The sequence below is a fragment of the Melanerpes formicivorus genome, unplaced genomic scaffold, assembly GCF_026170545.1.
Source record: "Melanerpes formicivorus ecotype bairdi unplaced genomic scaffold, bMelFor1.0.p_v2 SCAF_14, whole genome shotgun sequence".
NCBI lineage: Eukaryota > Metazoa > Chordata > Aves > Piciformes > Picidae > Melanerpes > Melanerpes formicivorus.
Window position 1 is genome coordinate 3298921 of NW_027142366.1, and position 15597 is coordinate 3314517.

At 47.3% G+C, this 15597-nt stretch overlaps 1 protein-coding gene across 3 annotated transcripts in view; it reads left to right on the forward strand.

Annotated features, from left to right (window-relative positions):
- TNRC18 (trinucleotide repeat containing 18) overlaps positions 1 to 15597 on the forward strand; it is a 61338-nt gene that overhangs the window by 34932 nt on the left and 10809 nt on the right. For all 3 annotated transcript variants that reach the window (XM_068146638.1, XM_068146639.1, XM_068146640.1), the window contains 3 exons: positions 2264 to 2548; positions 12011 to 12250; positions 14535 to 14977. In XM_068146638.1, coding sequence (XP_068002739.1) covers positions 2264 to 2548; positions 12011 to 12250; positions 14535 to 14977 — 968 coding nt within the window. The remainder of the gene's footprint in view (positions 1 to 2263; positions 2549 to 12010; positions 12251 to 14534; positions 14978 to 15597) is intronic.

Sequence of the window (15597 nt, forward strand, 5' to 3'; positions counted from 1 at the left end):
AGGAGGTGCTTAACAATTGACTTTTGAAGTCCTTGTCGAGTTGTGTGGAATTGGCTTTAGTATTATGCTGTGGAGTCAGTTGGAGAAGGCAAAGCCTGCCAGAGGGCACTGATGTTCATGAGCATTTTCCTGCCCTTCAGTGGTTCCTGGCTGACTGTGCTCAGCCTTCCCATCTGTCTCATCAATGTTCATCTCCATCCCAGCATCCTGTGTAATGATTGCCATGTCTGAACCCAAAGTGCACCTGAGGCAAAGGCTCCTGCCACCGAGCAGAGCTAGGGACCCCTGCAACAGAAGGGCAAATCTGAACTGCAGGTGGTGTCAGGAGGACAGCAGAACCAGAGGTAGAAGAATCTTTAATGGTTCATGTAGACAGTGGGGCAGAGATCATGTGAGGGACGTGGAGTTTATGGTCTGAGGTCTGGTTGCATAATTGTCTTAGCTCACTTGCATGCACATCTCTTCCTTGGCTTGCAGCTATTCAAGCCCTTGCGGGGTGTTTGTGTGCATAGCAAATACATTTCTCGGTGCAGAACCAGTTCAGAAATGTCACTGATGGGGAAGATGATGAGCTAGGGATTCTCCAACGGAACAAATGTTTGGCATGAAATGAGCCATTTACATGGCCAAATAGGAGCTCTTGTGTCCAATGGACTTGAACACAGCCTTTGGCTGATCGTGCTGTATACACCACCCAACAGTTCTGTTCTTGATTCTGCTTCGCTCCCGAGGACAGACACATGGCTCCTAAACTCTGGAGCTGGCGGGAAGCGGAGGCAAGGGCTGTCGCCAGAGCTAAAAGCTTTGGCTCATGGCAGAGGGAGATTTTGCAGCGCCCTTGCACTTGGTACTATGGCTTCCAAGCCAAAAACTCCCTTCTGGACCCAAGGGAGCTCCTATCTGAGCCCTCTCCTCTCCAGCAAGTCTCCTAGTGGATCCTTTGCCAGGTCAGTAGGATTGTTGTCACTGAAGAACTGCCTCTGAAATGGCTCAGCTTTGGCCTGTGGTTTTTCAGCTGTGTGCAGGTTCAAAGCAAGGGCTTTAGCCTGTCATTTGGTCACTCAGGCGTGATGGATTTGGGGAGGCAGGGCGAGCATATGGCAGCACCTCCCATGACTGGTGGGGCTGCTCTTGTGGAGGAGGAGAAGCGGGACTGGGGCCAAGTCATTCTGCCTCCTAACCTCATGGTTTTCTAGCTGGAGCCCTGAAAACCTTGGGCATAGATCCAAAGGCAAACTGAGCATCCTATTCTGACAGATTCTAACAGAAATCAGATGCCCAGAATCGTTTGCATATTTGGGCTTTGGGCCTCCTAAACTTCCTCATTTCTTCCTCTTCGCAACCAATGCAGTAGAGGGGAGGAGGGATGCTCGACCTGGGCTGACACTGGAGAGCATCTGCTGCTGCTCATAGGCACAAACTGTCCTCACCACAATGTCCATAACATTGTGGTTGATGGTGCACCCACAAGCAGGGAGGTGAAGGTTCATGCTTGCTTTTATTGCATCCAGGGTACCATATGCTTTTTGTTCCACACATCAGATGTCAGAGGGGACCCGTGGGTAACTTCTCACCACCCATGGGGCTTGGCAGCTTTGTAAAGCTGTAGTTCACAGATAAGGAGTGGTTTGGTCCCTGCTCCATTTCAGTGTCCTTTGTATTGCACATCTGAGGTGGCACGTTGGAATTGGACATTTGGAGTTAGACATGTTGCCTGCTTGGCAGCTGGGCTTGTGTGGGCTGCCCATGGTGAAAACCCTGTGGAAGAATTGGTTCACGGAGAGGAGGAGACTTAGGTCGCAGCACTGAACGCAACCATGGTTAGGACTTAATTCGAGCCAACGTCTGGTGGTTGGCTTTGCTGTGCCTTTGGTGGACGCCTTCATGGTGTTCTACTGTAGTTTCTTTGCTCCTGAGCTAAAAACGCTCCTTAGATCTTGTCTGAAGGGAGGACAGGAGTCATTCAGCATAGGTGGAGAGTGCCTGTTTCTGACCAAAAGAAGATGATACCTCTTGCTCATGCTCCCACTTGCTGAGCCCAAGACTTGTGATGGAGGGACCTGTGAGGGCTGTGGAAAATAGTGGCACACAGCCTCTCCTGCAGCCATTTTCCCTTCCCGGTTTTTACCACCTTGCGACCCTCTCACCACCACGCACCTCTTCACAAAGAAACACACCAAAGCACCCCCCAAAAAACCCCACTTCAACCCCCCTAACCCCTTACTCCCTGATGTAACGCTCTTCCCACCCGCTTTGACCGCAGATACGGACTCAGAGGAGGAGGAGGAGGGATCCCTGAGGGACGAGTGGCCGGCGCAGCCCCCGTCCGCCCCCAAACCGCGGCCGCCCAGTCTCTACAGCGCGGCGGTGGCCAGGAAGGGTGGCCGGGTGGCTGGTGGCCCCAAGGCAGCCCCTCGCAGCGCGGCGGCTGGGCGGCCGCTGAAGCCGAAGGCGGCGGCGGGCCGGAAGCAGCCCTTCTGCCTGCTGCTGCGCGAGGCTGAGGCGGGATCTTCCTTCAGCGACTCCTCGGAGGACTCGTTCGATCAAGGTTACTAGCTTATAGCAAACGCAACCCCACACGCACCCCTCTGCCATGGCTGTGCGGGAGCGGGCGGGGCAGGGGCCGAGCGAGGGGCCAGGCGGGTCGGGGTCAGCCATTTTGATGGTCGGAGCCAGGGCGGCCATCTTTGTTCTTGGCAGCGTAGCCTGCTGTATCAGCCCGACGGTGGATTTTTTTATCCTTCTTTTTTTTGTACCTGTATCATTGTGATATTATTACTGGCTGGCTCTTTTGGAGCTTTTATATCAACTGGGTTTTAGTGTCCACCTCTCCCTGCTTTCCTATTCCCTTCCTCCCTTCAGTTTTTCCCCTCACTTTCTTCCTCGCTACCACCACCACCATTATATTATTATTATTATTTTATTATTACTATTATTATTATTATTTTCTTAATTATTTTTGGCATGAGCCTTGTAGAGGTTTGGAAGGTGCTTTTTTATCTTTTTCTTTCTTGTGTTTTTTTAGTTACTTGATTTTTTTTAATTACTTCTTTCTTTCATTTCTTAATTAATTTTTTCTTTCTTCTTTCTCCTTTTATCACTTTTTTCTTCCCTTTTTGAATTACTTTTTTCCCCTTTCCTTTTTTTAATTACTTTTTTCTTTCTTCTTTTTCCTTTCTTTTTTTTTTCAGTATTTTTTTCATTCCTTTTTAAATTTCTTTTTTCCCCTTTCTTTTTTAAATTACTTTTTTCTTTCTTCTTTTTCCTTTCTTTTTTAATTACTTTTCCCCTTCCTTTTTAAAAAATTACTTTACTCCCTTTCTTTCTTCTTTTTCTTTCCTTTCTTTTTTTGTTCCATTTCTCTTTCCTTCTTTGTAATTTCATTTTTCTTTCTCCTTTTTCTTTTTCCTTTTTTTTTAATTCCTTGTTTCTTTCCTTTTTGAATTACTTTTTCCCTTTCTTTTTTCCTTTTTTGTATTACTTTTTTCATTCATTTTTTCTTCTTTTTCCTTTCTTTTTTCCTTCTTTTTCCTTTCTTTTTTTCTTCTTTTTCCTTTCTTTTTTCCTTCTTTTTCCTTTCTTTTTTTCTTCCTTTTCCTTTCTTTTTTTCTTCTTTTTCCTTTCCTTTTTTCTTCCTTTTCCTTTCCTTTTTTTCTTCCTTTTCCTTTCCTTTTTTCTTCTTTTTCCTTTCCTTTTTTCTATCACTTTTTCCTTTCCTTTTTTCCATCACTTTTTCCTTTCCTTTTTTCCATCACTTTTTCCTTTCCTTTTTTTAATTTCCTTTTCCCCCTTTCTTTCTTTTTCTTTTTCCTTTCCTTTTTAGTTACTTTTTCTTCCTTCTTTTTCCTTTTTTTAAGTCTTTTTTTTTTTTAATTACTTCCCCCCCACACCCTTCCTTTCTTCTTTTTCTGTTTTGTTTTGCTTTCTTTTGTTTTGCTTTGTTTTTTCCTTTCTTTGTGTGTGTTTTGTTTGGTTTGGTTTCTTTTTTACTGCCGGGATACTGTTGTGTGGCCGTGTGACTTGATGTTTGTACTGCGATTTGGTATACCAAGCTTTATTAAACATATCAAGTTCATTTTTAACTAAACCTGTGTACCTTGTCTCTCTTGCTGTGTCTCTTATCAGGCAATTAGGTTACCGCTTCACTTCATCCTGCTCTGCATCCCCCTCCTGCTCCCACTCCCCATGAGTAGAACTGGAATTAACCTAGTCTGGGGTACTCTCTATTATTCAAATATCCCTGCTGCCTTTGTCCAGATAAAGCCTAGGCCTTCCCTACCCAAACCCCCACCCTCCCCCAACCCCTTTAAGTTAATTTCTGTTTTGTTCTTCTTTTCTTGTTCAGTTGATTTTCTCTGTTGATAGACTGTCTCGAGGCAGGTAGATAAGACACGAGGCACTTGCTCCTAGTTGCTGCTGCAGGAGGGTGCTGGGTGTAAAGCCCCCATCTCATTTTAACAGCCAGAAATGATTCTTCTGTTTTTTTCACTGGCAAGCTTTTTTGGGTGGTAAATTTTCTTTTTTCAGATGCTTAGATGTAACCCACGGTGTTCAAGGATGTGGCAATTACTGCATTAGATTTGACTCTGCAGTTTCCCTCCCTCACCCTCACCCCAGGTTGTGGGTTTTTTCCTTGCAGCTCTTTTTTTTTTTTTGTCAGCCTGTCATTAGTACTTCAGTGGGAAAGGAGATTACTTGAGACTTTTCCTCCAGAGACACAAGGGGTTTCTGTTTTAGAGCTCACTCATTAAATAATAATCATGGGGAAAGGTCATTTTAATGAGCCCTCAGCTCCCAAAAGAAAGTGGCTCGTCTGGGCTGAATGCTAAGCAAGAGCATCCCCAGTAGTTATCATCTGAGTTGCATGGCAGGCCTGGATGTAGCACAGAACAAGCCCTTTAGTATTTTTGCACTGCTCAGAGGGCTGTTAATTGAAAATGGGGCTGGAGAGTTTGGCTTTTTTTTTCCTTCTTGTTGTTTTATTTTCTTGTTTGGTTTTGGCTTTGTGATGTTAATTTCCTTCACTCACCTCTTTGTTTCTTTGTTTGTTTGTTTGTTTGTTCCTTTTTCTTCCCTCCAAACCCAACCTCCAAAGAAAGGAACTGGAAAAAAAAAAAAAAAGAACTATAAACAAACAACTGAATAAAAATTTTACCAAAACCCAGCAGAAAGATACAGAATGCTGATTTGGTTTGATGCGGCTCTGGCCTGGACCCAACCAAAGCATTGTCAAAAGAAAAGCCAAAAAAAAAAACCCAAACCCCAAAAGCAAAAGGCTTGGAAAAAAAAAAAAACCCAACCAAACACAGCCATAAAAATTACTCTGTAGAGAAACCCAACAAGTTCTGGGGATAGTGGATTTTCTGAGAGGGTGAGATTGCCACATTTCCATGAAGAGTCTGTGTTAACTTCCATTCTTCCCTTCCCTCTTCCTTCCTGCATCTTTCCTTCGTTTAATTGTTTTGCTGCTGTTGGAAACTTTGAGGATATCAATCCCTTGTAGGTGCTCAGCTCTTGAGGGGGGTTTGGGGATTTGCTTTTTGGTTTTGCTCCAGGTAAAGCAGATAGGCAACCTGGCCCTCAATTGGCTTTGTCTCTAGTCAAGTAACCTGTCTGCTTTAAAAATAACCAAAATTAAGTAAATAAGAAAATCCCAGTTTGCTGGGATCAAGCCTGGGAGGAGGGGACATGGGAGGAGGTTGGGGAATCTGGAACAAATGGGGACATGCATTGTAAATCCCTCTGAGGTGTCATTTGATGGTGGGGAAACCAAAGATGCAAAACCTCCTGGGGTGGGAGGTGGGCTTGGAAGGGGGAGGCTGGGAGGGATTATTGGTTACTGCTTTGATTTTTTTTGGGGGGGGGTTTAGTTTTGGTTTGGTTTATTTCCCTCCCCTCCCCCAATTTTGTTGTTGCTGTTTTGCTTTCTTTTGTTTTCTTTTTTTTTTCCCAGTTTTGTTTTTGTTTTGTTTTTCTTTAAGTTGTTCTTTCTCAGGAGCAATTATTTGAAGGGATATTTGGGTAATAGGGTTTTCTAATGGCTTTCCCTGATACTAAACCGATTAATAACCTCAGCTTTTCTAGAAGTGCTGGCTTTCTCCTTGCAGCTGCTTGACCAACCCTTTCACCCCTGCCCCTATCCATGATGCTTTGAATGTCTGTGTCGGTCTCTTGCATTTGCTCTCACGCTGCACTAAAGAAGCAAAGTGGTTGGCTGGTTGTAGGGCAGACACTTCTCAGCGAGGGTCACTAGCCATGAACCTGAACCTTGACCATTGTTATGTAGGTAGGCAAAATAACTTTTCTTTCTGTCATCTGTCAGCCTCAGACGTTTCGCTGTTGCCTCCATGAATAATGACACGTAGCTCTTTGCATCCTCGGTTACTTTAACTTTGAAGATGATTGCTGTCCACTTGTTGACTTTTCTTCTGTCCATGAAGAGTCTTGCACGGAAGGTTGGCCTCTGTGTATGTGTTTGAGGACTCCAGAAATGCTTTTTGCTGTTTGCAGACCGTCTCGTGGAGAATCCCTTGCCCCAGCGAAAGGATTTGCAGATGGGTCCCAGATGAGAAGCCCTGGCACTGCCTGCAAAGGCTCTGCCACTGTCCTTAAAGGTTTCTGAGCTGCAGTGCAAGCTGCAGGGTAAATGCCTGCCCATGGCTGTGCCAGTATCTATGTCAGAGGTAGAAGTAGCTGCAGGAAGATCTGATTTCCCCTGGTTTGAGACAGAAGAGGCAGGCACATTCCCTTTCTTACAGACCAAACACAGCCTTGCTGTTCTGATAACGGGCACAGCTTGTGGGTGTCCATCCAGTGACCCTGGAGAGGTCCAAAGCCACATAGGACTTTAGAAAACCATCAAGATAGGTTAACACCTTGAGCTTTCTGAAGACCCATAGTTCCTCTTCTTCCACACTCTGTTTTCCTTAAGGAATTAGTGCCTTCTTCCCTGCTCTCTGTTCCCTGACCTGGAAGATGATTTCACCCCACTGGAAAAAAAAAAAACCCAACCACCACAAAAGGCAAACAGTGAGGGACAACTGGTTCCCTGCAGTTATTCCCATGTGACAGTTGTAATGGTTTTAATTTTTGATAAGTACTTCTGGAGTCAGCAGCACAGCACATATGGGGAGGGAGGGGGGGAGGGGAAAAAAAAAGGAAAGAACTCTTCCAATGACAATTGGCTTGTTTGAAAAAACAACACCACAACAACAAAACCCCCCCCAGCAAAACAACAAACCAAACCAATCAATCCCAGGAAAAAAAAAAACACCAACCCAAACAAACCAATCTGCAATTGGACATTCAAAACTAAGTCACTTCCAGAATTTGGACAGATTTCACAAATCAGATGTCAAATGACCCAGTAGCTGTCTAAAGTCTGCCTGTACTTAGCCTGCTTTGTATGCTGTAGGCCTGCTTGGTGTTATGAGAAAATCATGCTTATTTTTTTACTATGTGAAATGACTGTTTTTCAAGTGTGTGTTTTTTACTCCTCTCCCCTCCCTTTCCCTCCCCTCCCCCCCTTTTCCCAAGCCTTTCCTTTCCACACCCTCCTCAATCCATCTTGTTCCATCGGTCTCTGTAAACCAAATTGCTTAACCAGTTTCAGTTCATCATTAACAACTCTTCATTTGCTGCTCTCCTACAGCAAAACAACCAGGGCAGGTTAGGTGCTCAAAGCAATGAGAAAATGTAGTGGTTTTAAATGGGTTTGGATTTTAATTTAATGCAGGTAAGAACTACAAGAGGGGGGAAAAAAAAAAAAACAACCAAAAAAAAACCCCAACAACAAGAAGAAACCCAAACAAAACCAACCCCAAAGCCTGCTTTGACTTCAGTTTATCTGGCATCAGGAGCATTTAAATGTGGATTTGTTGTTTGTTTTGGCTGTGGAGTTGTATGCACATGTGTGGTTGAGTGTGTGGGCATATATGCACATATACATGCTCTTAAAAATATCAATTAGGAGAGGTATTTTTAGCTTGGATTTTTGGGGTTTCCCCTGCCAGTTAGTGTTGAAGGCAAAAAAGAAATGAATGATGGGGGGGGGGGGGGTGTTTGGTTTTCTTTTGAATGTCTTTTTTTTTCTCCCCATTGTTAACCAAAAATCACTTTTTCAGGGGGGGTAAAAAACCAAGAGGTTTCAGTTGTGTAAAGGCATCTGTTCATGCTGCATTTTAAACCCACACATATTTTTGGGTACAGTAGGAGTAAAACTCCTGCTTCACATTAAACCCAGGCACCAGGAGTCTCTCCAAGGAGCTGTGCAGATGGCCGTAGAGCACCAGCAGCTTACTTGCCACCCTGGCCATAAATCTGAGGGCTTAGATTAGAAGCATGTGGATCTCAGAGCAGAACCTCCAATGTGTTCTTTTTTCCCACCCCTCCTTTTTCTCTGTTAGTTTTTGTCCCTTAGAAGATCAGGAGGGAGAGGAGCAGGGATTGTGCTGTGCACACAGAGTGGAGTTAGCAAGATCTGCGCCCTCGCCATGAGAGAGGTGGAGGAGGAGAGAGCTGTGAATGTGTTAAAATGTGTTTATTTCAGGCTGAAAATTGTATCCCTCATGCAGTTAAAAGGAGGGAAAAAAAAAGGTGTTTTGGTAAAAATGCTGACAAGAGACTCCCTTCAGTTGTCTTTTCCATGGTGTGACACCATATATTTGCAGGAGGTTAGAATAACTGCCAGGTGTGTTATTGTATTGCATGCTTGCCGTGGTGTGAGTAATAGCCACTTCCATCCTGCCTTTTACATCTGTTTCACCTTGGTGCATTTGAAATACTGTAGCTGCTGGGCACCTTTTTGCCCTCTCAAGTGCACAGTCCTTAAGTTCTTGGGAATAGCCAGCAGGTCGAGGGAGGTGATTGGCCCCCTCTACTCGGATCTGGTGAGACCCCACCTGGAGTACTGTGTCCAGTTCTGGAGCCCCTAGGACAGGAAGGATCTGGAGGTGCTGGAAGGTGTCCAGAGAAGGGCCACAAGGATGAGCAGAGGGCTGGAGCTGCTCTGCTGTGAGGACAGACTGAGGGAGTTGGGGCTGTTTAGTCTGGAAAAGAGAAGGCTCTGAGGTGACCTAATTGTAGCCTTCCAGTATCTGAAGGAGGCTACGAGAAAGCTGGGGAGGGACTTTTGAGGTTGTCTTGGAATGATAGGACTGGGGGGCATGGGAAAAAACTAGAAATGGGTAGGTTCAGATTGGATGTGAGGAAGAAGTTGTTCCCCATGAGGCTGGTGAGACCCTGGCACAGGTTACCCAGGGAGGTGGTGGAAGCCTCATCCCTGGAGGTGTTTGCAGCCAGGCTGGATGTGGCTGTGAGCAACCTGCTGTGGTGTGAGGTGTCCCTGCCCATGGCAGGGGGGTTGGAACTGGCTGATCCTTGAGGTCCCTTCCAACCCTAACGATTCTATGATTCATGGGGCAGGTCATGGATTTTCCTGCAAGCTTTCCCCTTCTTTTTTTGGCCTGTTGTCCTCCCCCAGCTGCTCAGCAAGACTTTCTCAGCCTGGCCAGCTGCAGAGGAGCATTGAGGAGGGGCTGTCCAGGTTGACTGACTGATTGATTGACTGATTTTCCTCCCTTTTTTTTTTCCTGGTTTTGCTGAGAACTGCTGAATTTTGGGACCAAATGGGATGTGTGGAAGGTGTGTGTGGGGGTGTCTCAACACCCTGTGGTGTGTCGTTGAGCTCGGGCATAGTTTTGCTACTTTTCAGGCAGGTGGTTTCCACATCTCGGAGTAGCTGACTTCATCTGGATTTGTTTTCATCTTGGCAAAACACAGCAGAAAAACAGCAGTTGTGCCACTTTATCTGGTAGGGGGAGGAATCTGATCCTAATTTGCTGTGGATTTTATTTTGCTTTTTGTCCTTTTTGCATGTGGTTTTTATGCAAGCAGTGAGCCAGGGCTGTGGCTTTCTTGGTATTTACTGCAGAGCTGTAGGTTTAAGCAGCGGGGTTTTTTTGTATCACAGGGAGCCAGCCTGAGCAACTGAAACGTGGAAAGGGGTTTTTATGCAGCTAAAAATTAGTGACAATCTGATGTATGATGTGGAGATAAGCTCTGCTTGTTGAAGGGGGGGGAATATATCTATATCTATCTATATATCTATCTATATCTCTATATCTATATCTCTATCTCTATATCTCTAAATCTAAATCTATATCTCTGTATCTCTATATCTGTATCTATATCTGTGTAAATAAAAGTAGCTGGCCATTACTTCTGCTGGTAAAATGCAAGGCTGAGAGCACTGGGTTTTGATGTTCCTGTTATTTCTCATGTCACAGAAAAATAATCCAAAGTGGAAAACTACCTCTTGTGTTGCTGTAATACATACATACATATATATATATATTTAGCAACCAAGAGTTGAGGATGTTTTGTTATCTATCCCAGAGGGGCATACATGAAAAGAAAAGGATTTTCATGTTCATTCCAGCTCATTTTGAAGGGATCTGGCTTCTCATCTGGCTGGCTTTCAGCTGCAGGGGCTGGTGGGGAGCTGAGTGGGCTCAGGCAGGGAGAGCAGAGCTCCTGCTAGTGGTGGTGATTTTTTTTTCCAGCAACCTCGATGATCCTACTTAAGCCTTCAATTTCAAGAGAAATGAAATACCTTTTTCCAGACCCACTTTTTGCAGTTAAATATATACATCTATATATAGATGAGTATATGTGCTCATATATGTGTGTGTGTGTGTGTGTGGTGCACGTGCGTTTGTGTAGTGCCTCTTGCTCACAGCACTGCCTGGATGGGATGCTGTGAAAATTAATTGCCTCTGAGCTGATGACAGACTCTTGGGAAGTGCTGCAGGAAGGGAGAGAGGTGCCACTCTCAGAGCTTCTACCCCTAAAATACCTGCTGTATACACACACCAGAGAGGAAAACCCCAGCCCACTGCTCTAGGTGGGTGTCAGCCGTGGCAGGAGCAAGGCTGATGCCTTTGCCAGAATTAGACTTTGGTTGTGGGTAGCTCTTCCTGCCTATGCTGAGCTGGGCTTCCCTAGCCAGAGCAGTAGAGAAGACTTTGGTTGTGGGTAGCTCTACCTGCCTGTGCTGAGCTGGGCTTCCCTAGCCAGAGCTGTAGAGAAGACTTTGGTTGTGGGCAGCTCTGCCTGCCTGTGCTGAGCTGGGCTTCCCTAGCCAGAGCTGTAGAGAAGACTTTGGTTGTGGGCAGCTCTACCTGCCTGTGCTGAGCTGGGCTTCCCTAGCCAGAGCTGTAGAGAAGACTTTGGTTGTGGGCAGCTCTGCCTGCCTGTGCTGAGCTGGGCTTCCCTAGCCAGAGCTGTAGAGAAGACTTTGGTTGTGGGCAGCTCTACCTGCCTGTGCTGAGCTGGGCTTCCCTAGCCAGAGCTGTAGAGAGGGAAGCGAAAGGCACGGAAGAGTTTAGAGGCAGAGTGTTCAAACACTCCTCCTTGTCTCCAACACTACCTACACCTTCGCCCCTGATGCATTCCAATTCCATTGCTTTCAAATTATTATTTCCTCCCCCTCCTCTGCATTTTTGCCTCCTGCCCCTTCTCCTCTCTGTGTCTTCCTTGCCTCCCGCCGTGGCGCAGGCTGGTCTCTGGTATTCCCCTTCCGTGCTGATCGCTGGTTCTGATTACACTAATGGATTTCATTATGGAGGAAGAGGTGGTGGGAGGGAGGGGAATCCCACAGCTCCGAGGTTGGGATTTTCAAAGGAATTAAGCTTTTAATTCTTCCTGAAAGCTGCAGGGAAGGGGTGCATGGCATCCTTTTCAAATCTCTGCCAACACCCTGCTCTTCCCTGCCTCGCCTTCACTGGGTCCTCTTTGTCATTCCCTGGATTGATGTGTCCTTCAGGGGTGGTGGTAGGCAGGGTGATGCCAGATATATGGCTGCAGGCAGTTGTGTGTCCATGGCCAGCATCCTCTGGCTCAGCTCATGGGTGGCTCAGAGCAGCAGGAGGGTTACGAGTTCAGGGTGGAAATGTGGCTGATGCACAGCTCCATGAGATGTGTAATGGGCTTCCTCTTTTCTGCGTGCTAGATTCTAGCTCAGAGGAAGAGGAAGAGGAGGATGAAGAGGAAGAGGAGGAAGCAGAGGACTATGGGACAGACGGCACCGACAGGCTTTCATCCTCTGCCCTTGATGAGAGCGGCCTGGGCCTCCTGGCGAGGTTTGCTGCCAGCGCCATGCCCAGCCCCATCGTGCCCCCTCCGCTTTCCATCATCCAGCTGGAGGCCAAGCAGAAGGCAAAGAAGAAGGAGGAGCGGCAGAGCTTGATGGGTGAGTTCTGTGGTCAGGGTTAGCGGCATGGAGGCGAGGTGGAAAGTTGAGAAGGTCTCAGCTGTGGTACCAGAGGACAGGTTGTGACCCAGACGCTGTCTTGCCCTGATGGTGGAAGGCGTGTGGAATCACCCAGCAAGAGCACAAGAGCCAGTCATGAGTGTGGCAGGTTTAGCAGATGCAGACATGGTTTCTCTGGAGGCTTCCTCAAAGTTCCCTCTTTTCCAACCTGGTGAATCCTTAGCATTCATGCTGGAGAGGCCAGTGACGGGGTACTGTGTCCCCCTGGACAGAGCACTGGAGGCAGGGCAGTGCTGGTGCATTTTAGGGAAGGAAGCAGGTGCCAAATGCAGCTGATCTTTGATGCCCAAGAGAGCAGAGACACCCAAGCAGAAGATGTACCCCTTCAATCAGCCCAGCTCTTCAGCTTCCTCCTAGAAACAGGGGGGTGAGACCTGGAGCAAGCACCCTTCCTCTGTTTGTGTCTGCAGTGCTCTGGACCCTGCATTTCTGTCCCTCTCTCAGTTTTACAAATATCTGAGTTTCATTTCTTCCCCTCCCAGTGCTCTGCTGCACAAGTGCCCCTTGGTGGCATTGCTCTTGGTCAGACAGGTCTATGTGGGCTCCATTTATAAATTCTCTATTAATATTTATTAAGTGATAATGGAATTTATAGCATGCTTTAGAATGGAAAATGATGTCTTCAAGGGAGCCTGGCTTGTTTTAGCACTGTTTCCATGCTATATTAGGCTTTTGCCAGCTTGTTCCAACAGCCTCTGTTAAGAATTTATCACCTTGTAACCTGCCCTCCTTGAAACTGGAAGCATCTAGAAATTGCCTCTCGGTTGGAGAGGAGAAGGAATGTTGTAATTTCCAATGGGTTTTTCATTTTGAACCTTGCCAGCTTTAATTTTGACAGCTTTGCTCTTTTCCTGTGAGGGCTGGGACTGTCTCAGGGGAAGAGGTTTGGCTAGAAGATGAGAGCAGGTTCCTGCAGATCAAATGAACTCAGGGAGGTGACCGTATTTGAAAGAGGAGGACTGGGAGGAGATGCTCTCCATGCTTGTACGTTTTCATTTTCCCAGATGGATGTTGTTCAGTCCTTTGTGTCCTTTCTCAAGGGTCTCCTGCACACTGAGGGGATCACAGCAGGGGCTCTTCACCACTGGGCTTGAGAAGAGTTTCTGTCAACCTCTCTGGCTGGAAGCAGGGCTTGATCTCAGGTCTTACTGGTCTGAAGGCAGAGTTGTGCAGAGAGGGCAGATCCACAGCAGGTTGGAGGAGGACCTTTGATTGATGCCCTTTTTTGTAGAGGGACAGCCAGGTTCTGCTGATGTTTGTACACATCACCAGGAGTGCTGTGCCACCTCAGGAGGTCCAGTGCCCTGGAAAATAAATCATTTACAAAATGGGCTCAGTCTCCTGTTCTGACACAGACTTACTGTGTGACCTTGGGTGAGGTTCTTCCTGGCTATTTGTATCCAGTGCTTTGCCTGCCTCCCGCCCATGTTGCTGGGTCTGTAGGTCCTGCCTCAGTTTCCCTTCTGCCCCTGGAAACGTGACCTTGCTCTGCTTCATCAGGTTCTGGGGAACACAGGGAAGGTAGTGAACATCTTGGCATCACTACAAGGTTTCAGGCCTCTGGCTGCTACTGTGCCTAGGATGCTGAGCAGAGGCCAATGTGAGGGGATTTCCATTTGCCACACACACAAAAGATCCTCTCTTGACTCCAGGGTGATTGCCTGAGCCAATAGAAAGATCTGTAGTGTCTCGTGGCCAATGGGAAAAAAATAGGCTTCAAATATGGGTTTATTCAGTTTGTTAAAGAAATTGTTCTGAGCCTAAGGTGAGGCTGGAGAAGACTCCTACTGGGAGGGGGTGGAAAGCTCAGCCTGTGGGATTGTTGCTTTGCTTCAGCTGAGCATCTTCTTTCTGTGGAGAGGCAAGTGTTGGAGTATCTTTTCTCTTAAGAGCAGGGTTTGGGTTATGGCAGAAGGCAAAAAAGTGGAGGCAGGGAGCATACTGAACCACACTGCCTGAATGGGTTGGGCTCTGGTTTGGAACAGGGGAGACTTGTGGGTTTGTCTTCAAGGAAGTCAATGTTTTGTGAGGCAGAAATGCAGATCTGAGGGAAGTACAGATTGGAAAGGGGAGCAAGCAAGGGTCTCTATTGAACAAGCACAGCATCTCCTGTGGAGTCCAGAAGCTTCCAGAAGCTTCCAGTGGGATGTGGACCCTCTTGGCTCCGCCAGGGCTTTGACCAATGGTTAAATCTTTCCCCTAGGGACAGAGTTTGAATACACTGACTCCGAGAGCGAGATCAAGATCAGGAAGAAGTCTCCGTCAGGGCTGCTGCGGGGCAAGAAGGGACCCCTGGAGGGAAGCAGCATCCCAGCAAGCCAGGCCCCCAGCAGCCTCGACTCTGGATCTGGGAGCGCCGACAAGGCCAAGCTGGGCTCTGAGAAAGGCCGCAAGCTGAAGAAGTTCAAATCCCCCAAGGACCTGAGCTTTGAGTTCGGGCTGGAGGCCAGCGACGATGACCTGTGGAACCGGCGCCGCAGCGAGCGGATCTTCCTCCACGATGCCACCATGGCCTCGGCCATGCTGAGCCCTGCGGCGCCCCCCAGCTCCACTCCCGTCTCTAAGCCTGGGCGCTGCGGCAAGGGGGCACCCATGAGCCCCAAAAAGGAAGGCAGCAAGGGGAAGGACAGGAAGGAGCTAAGCAAGGTGAGGAATGTGCTGGCGGAATCGATGTGGGAGCTGAGGGTGAGGGGAGGCTGATTAACTCCCCATGGGCAGAGGACAGTTGAGTCCTGTCTCAGCAGTTGCCCCAGTGCTGCTTGACTGCCCCTTGCCAGTCCCTCATGGGCTGGGGGAGCTGTCAGGCTTGGCTCTGGCTCACAGGCAGTAGAGTGTTTGAACAGGAGAGGTTATTCCTGTCACCCTCCAAATGTACCCATCTTGGATTGGCCAGAGTGGACAATCCTGCAGTAAACCATCAAATTTTTCTCCCCTTCTGCATGACCTTACCTGCATGCTGAGCTGTGGTCTTTAAGGCTGTGTCTTCCAAGGGCTGTCTCTGGCTGGTGGTGGCAGTGATCTCTGGGTTGCTGACTCTTCATCTTGACTGAAAGCTTAGCTTCCTCCAGCTCAGTTCATAACACTGATACAGAGGAGTAATGATTGTGGGGAGAGTTAGACAAGTTAGTTGTGACATGAGGCCCAGCTGGGATCTTCTTGGAGCTCTCTGGGGGAAGATATGATGGGCAGGACTTGCTCTCCAAAGCAGTGGAAAAACTCTTCCCAAAATGAAGCCTGAAAGCAGAGCTGGAAGAGGAAGGGTGTGG